Source organism: Mastomys coucha, unplaced genomic scaffold (genome assembly GCF_008632895.1).
Source record: "Mastomys coucha isolate ucsf_1 unplaced genomic scaffold, UCSF_Mcou_1 pScaffold22, whole genome shotgun sequence".
NCBI classification, from domain to species: Eukaryota; Metazoa; Chordata; class Mammalia; order Rodentia; family Muridae; genus Mastomys; species Mastomys coucha.
The window spans coordinates 107,644,392-107,652,373 of NW_022196905.1; the positions used below are offsets into that span (position 1 = coordinate 107,644,392).

At 49.3% G+C, this 7,982-nt stretch overlaps 1 protein-coding gene across 3 annotated transcripts in view; it reads left to right on the plus strand.

Moving 5' to 3' along the window:
* Window positions 1–7,982, plus strand: part of Fam222a (family with sequence similarity 222 member A) — a 45,133-nt gene that overhangs the window by 26,117 nt on the left and 11,034 nt on the right. For all 3 annotated transcript variants that reach the window (XM_031337497.1, XM_031337496.1, XM_031337498.1), the window contains one exon: window positions 1,135–1,261. In XM_031337497.1, coding sequence (XP_031193357.1) covers window positions 1,180–1,261 — 82 coding nt within the window. In that variant the 5' untranslated portion in view covers window positions 1,135–1,179. The remainder of the gene's footprint in view (window positions 1–1,134; window positions 1,262–7,982) is intronic.

Here is a 7,982-nt window from a genome sequence, read left to right on the forward strand (position 1 = left end):
TACTCTCGGGTACCTTTGCTGAAAGTAAAATAGAGCGTAATGAAAGGTGGTTACGTGGTTGTCTTTCATTTATGGAGAGGCCAGGACAGACGGGAGGCTGCCACCGTCTCGGGGAATACAAGATTGGAATAATTGCGCGGTAACAAGGAGCTTGTTGTGAAATTAGTATCTTAAGAAACTGGTGAAAAAAGGTTTTTCCTCATGAATACTTCATTATTAGAAGCGGCAGAATCCCGGGCCTCAGACACCTGTTTAGTATTAAATACCTTCCCCCTCTCTCCCTTAAACACCCTCCTCCTCCTCCTCCTCCTTCTAACCAGGCTGGCTGCCAGGGGCAGGGGTGGCAGCAGGGAGGGGCCCTTCTCTGTGGCAGGGAGGGGAAAGGCTCCCTGACTGAGACTCCCTTATCTTCCACAGTGGCCTCTAAGGCTGGCTTGTGCTGACACCAGTGCTCAGAAAGGTGGGCTTTGTAGGGACACGTGGGCTCCCTGTGTTCCCCTATCCCTGGCTTAGGTACATGAATACGGCGTGGTCTATGATAGACCCATCTGAGCTGCCACACCTAAGGGCTGCTGTGGGTGACTCTGGCCCTACCTTTCCTTTTGGGGGTGAGCACAGTCAAGAGTAGAGCACCCCAAACCTCCCCAGCATATCATCTCAATATCTCTTCTCCAGGGGTACTGTGAGGACACCCCAAACAGGTGCCAGACCAGCACTTACGTTAAACAAGGACACTGGTCCACTAGCCCTACCTGGTCCTACTCCTGTATGCACCCCAAAAATGACCCACATATTGAGCTAGCCAAGAGCACATGAGGCTCATGAGTTCTGGCCATGCTGTGGTGGAGGTCCACCCCTTGAGACCCGGCTCCTTCCTGTGATGCCTCTGGGGCTCCTCTGGAAGCCAGTCTCCTCATCTGAGAGAGATGGAATGTCTGGCCTGAAGCCAGGCATGGTGGCACGTGCCTCTGATCCCAGCACCTGGGGGGACTATATGTTGTAGGCCAGCCTGGACTATAAAGAGACATGTCTCAGAAGCAGCCAATCTCATGTTCCCTGGGGTGCCATGGAGGACGGGAGGTTGCTCCGAGCAGCCCTCAGTGACCAGTGCCTCGTCTGTCTTTCTCTTCGAAGGATTCCTGCTGCAGAAGTGCCCCGCCCAGGGCTCCCAGCTCAGCCATGCTGGCCTGTCTGCAGAGGACTCAGAACCCGCCTAGCCAGCACCTGGCCTGCCCAAACAAGAGCCTGGATCTGCGCAAGTGTGAGTGACACACACCCCAACCCCGTTCCAGGGAGCCCCCTCGAACTGAGAGTTCTGCCATTGGAACCCCAGGATCGCCTTGGGAGGGAGTCAAGACGACCCTGAGCTTGAAGCTGGTCTGGACATAGAGTGGGGATGGGCCTGGGTCTGCAGAGAAGCACAGCACTTCTGCCCTGCAGCCTAGAAGCAGCTGTTGACACTGTTGCTGCTGCTTTCACTATTTATTTATCTTGAAAGTAACATTCTTGTTCAACATTCCTAAGGAAGGAAGGGGTGGAGAGAACAAAGCCCCTCCTCTTGGAGGCAGCTGATGTCCATTTCCTGTGTGCCCACAGATGTTTTCTGTGCGTCAGCGAACGTGTGCCCACATATATCTGGCATGGTCTAGCACTCACTCGCTTGGCCAAGCTGCCAAGAGCTGCTTCTTTCCATGTTCCTTTCTCTAGCAAGGGCTGAACTATAATCTATTTGGCCGGCCCCCTGTTTAAACCGTCCACAGCTTGTTGGTTTGATAAGCAGCAGGAAAGCCTGTGTCGTCACCAGGTGTGAGCGATTGTGGGAGAGACTCTGGAAGAGGAAGTACGGGGTCTCAGGGCACGTTAGATACTTTGTGATGCTGTGGGTGTGTTCTGACAGCTTTAGTTGTCACATGCTGAGACCGTGTGCAGCCCTGTGTCAAGGACCCACTTCCCCACATCTCGGCCCTCACCTCTGCAGCAGACACAGTTTACCTTGTCATTTTTAAGATGACAGAACTTTGCTGGCAATGTGTCCTACTATTTGACTTTGAACATTCCTTAGGTTCCTTGGTCTGGTTGATTTTTTTTTTTTTTTTTAAGATTTATTTATTTTATGCATATGAGTACACTATAGCTCTCTTCAGATGCACCAGAAGAGGGCATCAGATCCCATTACAGATGGTTGTGAGCCACCATGTGGTTGCTGGGAATTGAACTCAGGACCTATGGAAGAGTAGTCAGCGCTCCCAACTGAGCCATCTTGCCAGCCCCTTTGTCTGTTTTTTGTTTTGTTTTGTTTTGTTTTCTAATGGGGTAGCACCTTCTGTCCCATTTGGTCCATGTATGGAGCTGCTTGGATGTCACACAGAGACTTCCTGTCTTGTCTTAGATTCTGCCTCAGTTCATGTGAACTTCCTCGTGTGGCCCCTTTGGGGTTTAAGGTGTACTTAGCGGAGCCTTCCCAGGCTGCTGCCTCCAGGGAAAGGATTTCCCCTAAGGTCTCTTCCTGTCTCTTTTTAAGATTATATGACTTAATATACTTTTATGGTATTGAAAAGTGTTTGCCCAGCGCTCGGGAGTCTGAGGCAGGTGGTGCTGTATGAGTCTGAGGCCAGGGTACAGGTTACACTGTGACACCCAGCTGTCTTCATTGCTGGGGGTTAGAAACTTGGGTTGAGTTGACCTAGCTATACTTGACCCTGCTCAGCCAGCGGTGATCTCTGGGTACACTCACAGAGGAAGACCACATAAGCAGGCACGTCGGCCTCCTCAGAGCGACCGAAACCCCATACCCAGTGACAGCAGCCACCTCCCTCCACCCCTCCTCCATACACAGAGAAGTTCAACTCTGAACTTCATAACTGACTCATTCACACCATATGTATTCTTCTGTGGTTGTTTTTCTTTTTTATTTTTTTTTTTAAGATTTATTTATTTTATGTATGTGAGTATACTGTAGCTGAACAGGTGGTTGTGAGCCTTCATGTAGTTGTTGGGAATTCAATTTTTAGGACCTCTGCTTGCTCTGGTCAACTCTACTACTCACTTAGTCCCTACTCGCTCCGGCCCAAAGATTTATTTATTATTATGCATAAGTATACCGTAGCTGTCTAAAGACACGCCAGAAGAGGGCGTCAGATCTCATTACAGATGGTTGTGAGCCACCATGTGGTTGCTGGGATTTGAACTCAGGACCTACGGAAGAGCAGTCAGTGCTTTTACCCACTAAGCCATCTCTCCAGCCCATGTGGTTGTTTGTTCTGTAATCGAATTTATTTGTGTGTGAATGCACGCACACATGTCACTAGGCACATGGTGGAGGTCAGAGAACAACTTGCAAGAGTCAGTTATCCATCCCCTTCTAAACTCAAGTCCTTGGGCTTGGCAGCCAGCCCCTGGCCAATCCTGGCTGGCTCTCTCAGGTCAGCCTCGTTGAAGGGTGGATAATACTCACTGATGTTCCTTGGAGCTTCTAGCTCTGTGTCAGTAACCACCCCGTCTCCATGGTAACCTTGTGTACTTGCCCTCTGACCCGAGGAGCCACTTACATGCTCCTAGTGTGGGACCTTAGACCCGAGCAGATCTTGTAATGCTGTCTTCATCTCCATCCCCCGCCCCCAGCTGGCATGCCTGCATGTTCGACTTCCTCTTGTGTCCCCTGGGGATGTCGAGTCGCTGCATTTATTTAGCTCCTGTACATTTGGGGCCCTGTTTGCTTCTGGAGAGGAGGGTGCTCTGATACAGCAGCCTCTCCCATAGGGGAGGCAGCTCTTGGAATGTCGCTGTCTTCTGTTGCTGTAAGGGCCTCCCAGGTCAGCCGCTCCAGTTACAGTGAGAATGATCATGTATTAATACTTCTCCGTTCTGACACAGGTCAGGCCTGCCATGCACTTGAGAATGTGCTTATTATCCCCACCCCCTCCCTCTCCCTGCAGAGTGGGGGTGGCAGGTGGGTACCACCATACTCTGGGTTTTGTGTAGGTTTTGTTTTGAGACAGGGTCTCACTTTGTAGCTCTCGCTGGCCTGGGGATCTCTGTGTAGATCAGGCTGCCCCAAACTCAAACCAGTCTCCACCTGGCTCTACCCTCCCCCCCCCCCCCCCCCCCCCAAGCGCTGGGATTAAAGGTGTGTGCCACCACGTCTGGCTCCTATTTTATCTTTTGTTTTGTGGAATAGAGTTGACTCTCTGTCATCCCCAGAACATTAATAAAATAGGAATACAAGACTAGCTTGACCAAATCCCTATTCCACAGCTGGCAATCTGCACACTACAGTGTTCTTAGAATGTTGATACCTGCAAGTTTTAAAATAAGAACAGGGTTAGAACACTTCCAGACAGCTTTGCACGCTATGCACGTTCTGAGCATGGGCTTTCTCCGGTCTCTTGGTATGGATGATGACGTCACTGGATACATTCATGTTAAAATACCTTGAATTGCTTCTTGAACTCCAGGTGGTCACGGGAAATCATTCTATGGCATATTTTCAGGATTAGATCTGTTCTTTTAAATTCTTACCTTGGGGCTGGTAAGATGGCTCAGCAGGTAAGAGCACTGACTGTTCTTCTGAAGGTCCTGAGTTCAATTCCCAGCAACAACGTGGTGGCTCACAACCACCCATAATGAGATCTGACGCCCTCTTCTGGTGCGTCTGAAGACAGCTACAGTGTATGACTTGGAGCAAGCCGTCCTGAGTTCAATTCCTAGCAGCCACATGATGGCTCACGGCCATCTGTACAGCTACAGTGTACTCATAAAATAAATAGATAAATCTTTAAAAAAAAAATCTTACCTTAATTAGACAACTTTAGCATCCTTTAAGGCAGGTTCTTAAATGTAGCCCAGGCTACCTCAAACCCTTTCCCCTCTACCATGTCCGTTGCTGCCTGCAGCTTTCCTTCTCCCTGTGCTGGGCAACAGCTAATGTCTTGCTCACTCCAGGGTGGACCAGCCTGTGTGCCATGTGAGGCCGGTAGCTTTTTAATGCTGTTCACTATTTCTGCTCTAATAATTGCTCTATTCTCCTGCTCCTTGAATGAGCCTGAGACCCAGGTTTTTCGATGAGTCTGCACGGGGCTGAGCAGAGTGGTACAGTGTTCTCACGTGGAATTTCACCCTGGTGCTGGGGATTTTCTGTGTGTGTGCAGCCTCATGCAGTTCAACTGTGGAGGCCAGCGGATGACCCCAGGTTCCCATGCTTGTTTGAGACAGCCTCTCTCACTTGGCTGCAACTTGCTGACTCGGCTGCCAGCAAGCCCCAGGCATTTGGCTGCTTTTGCTTCCCCAGTGCTGGGGCTACAGTCATGTGTTACCACGTCCCACTTAGTGGGTTCTAAGGGACACAGGCACTCTGCTGACTGAGCCATCTCCTGGCTTCTTCCCCTCTTCTTCATGATTAGATTAGCTAATGATATGATCTACTGCCTTTCCCCAAAGATCCATCTATAGTATTTATTAGAAACATTATCCTTTTAGGGATTCTGATTCACTGACTTATCTTCTATTAAAATCTTCCTGCATCTTGAAGTTAATTTTTGAGTGAGAGACTTAAAAAAATTATCTATATGAATGAGAGGTAGTGTACCTCAGCTGGTGTGTGGAGGTCGGGGAACAGATTCCAGGACTCAGTTCTTTCCTTCCACCGTGTGGGTCGCAAGGATCGAACTCAGGTCCCAGGTGTGGCAGCAAGTGCCATTTACCCACTGAGCCAACCTTTATTTATTTGTTTATTTATTTATTTATTTATTTACTTGGGGGGGGGGCTCCGAGACAAGGTTTCTCTGTATAGCCCTGGCTGTCCTGGAACTTACTCTGTGGACCAGGCTGGCCTCAAATTCTACCTCCCAAGTGCTGGGATTAAAGGTGTGCGCCACCATTGCCTGATACCACTGAGCCATCTTGCATGCTCTGTAATGATTTTTTTTTTTAAAGGAAAAAGGCTACAAAGTCTATATTTGTATTTTGAATTTTACTTTCCAGTTTGGGTTGATTTTTACTTCATCCTGACTTAGCCGAGCCCCACCTGTGCATCTAAAATAAAATCAGGATACCTTTTGTGCCATGGTCACAGATGCTTCTGAAAGTTCATCAAAGTCTCTGTGTCTAGGGCCATAGCTCTGGAAAGATACCAGATCTTGTCTGGAGTTCTTCGTGATACAAAGTAACCTTGGGTTTCATTTTGTTTTCTATGAGAACTTAGAAGAACTCGAACCTGTCTTTGGGAGTCAGTGTTTGGCCCACACTCTTTCTCTGCCTCTCTCTGGATAAAGGAGCTGGATGCCAACGAGTTCCAGGCTATTTCCTCTCCTAACGTCAGTCCGTCAGTCCGTAATGAAAGTGCAACACTGTTTAACGTGCTTGTTTTAGTACCATAAACCTTCATAGGAAGTAAGTCCTTTTTAAAAAGCAAAAGGTATTTAACACTTTGGGGCCTGGACATGATTTAGGATAGCTAACCTCTGCTTCTGAATTCTACTTTTCTTGATACCTTTGCCAGCTCTGCCAGTGGTGACTTTTCTGGGTGACTACGTTTAAATGCGACTCTTGAGTCTCATATTGTCAAGTTGGATTAAGCTTTGTGACACAGCACAATACTCCTCCCCACTTAATACTTAGCCGTGTGGCCAAGGTGTGTAGTCTGAGCTCAAGCTTCGGAGGATTTTGTTGTATTTCTTCCTGCACTGTGACCTGGATGTTCTGCTTGTCTTTAGGTAGCTGGAGCTTTAACTCATCAATTGTGTGTGTGTGTGTGGGGGGGGGCTGCCAGAGGGTGACATCAAGTGCCTTCTCTGCTCTCCACGGTCCCTAAACACACTGCTCACCAACACCAGGACCTCCTTGTCTCTCTGCCTCCTCTTTACCCTCCGGCCAAGGATCTGAGCTCAAGCCCTCCTGGTTTCGAGGCAGGTCCTTTACGGATGGGGTCATCCCCCTGCCCGGTTCTGTTTCTAACTTTGACATTTTTCCCTGAAGAAAATGTTGCAATCAGTGTGTTCTGTCATTGCTCCCTGGAGTTGGCTTTATATCTGCAAGCCGCAGCAACTGCAAGTGGAATCTTTTGGTCCCAGCTCATAAAGATAACAATGCTGTGCGCTGTCACCAGCCCCTCGTCCCCTCCTGTGGTCAGCAGCGCCATCACTACAGCCTCTCACTGCTACCCCACTTCCTGGTTTTGTTTCACTGTGTCCTTGAGAATTAAGATCCCAACACCAATGCTTTAGCCCCATCTTCTGTCATCTAAAGCTAGTTGGCCCTCAATGTGCTGCTAGGTGAATTCAAGTGATCAATATTGTGGATTTCCTACATAGCAAATGCAACCATGCCTTCTTTGCCTTTCAAGTGGAAGGAGTTAAAATGAGACTCCATGCCTCCCTCCAACCTCCTCCCCAGCCTCCCTCCAACTCCCCCCCCAAACGGACCCTTCTTTTCAAACTTAGATGTCTTCTGTGTCCAGTTGCTTTACCAAACTGTCTTGGGATGGCCCTGTTTGTAGCCCTTCCCTGGACCCATAGCCTCTGTGATGGCTTCTATATGCTTGGGCCAGGGAGCAGCAGTATTTGGACCTGTGGCCTTGTTGGAGGAGGTGTGGCTTTGTTGGAGGAGGTGTGGTCCTGTTGAAGGAGGCGTGGCCTAAGAGCTAAGCCTTCCCAGCAGCCAGAGTCCCCGGGTCCCACGCAGGACCTGATCAACCTTGCAGAATCCTATATCTTAGATCTTCAGGGCCTCAGCAGCTAGTAAATATTGGACTTTCTCACTGTAATTGCTAATATGCAAACTTTCAGTTGTCACTGCTGAAAATACAGGCTCTACAGAGCACCCCTGGGAGGTGCCCGTAGCTGGGGGTGGGGGGCTCAGGGTCTGTTGTGTTCAAGGGCACTGTAGGGGGATGAGCAGCTGCCCAAGAGCAGTGGGCCTGTCTCAGACCGTAGGGCTTACCATCTTTTCCCAAAGTGCTCAGGGACTGAGATGGATCCGGGGGGGGG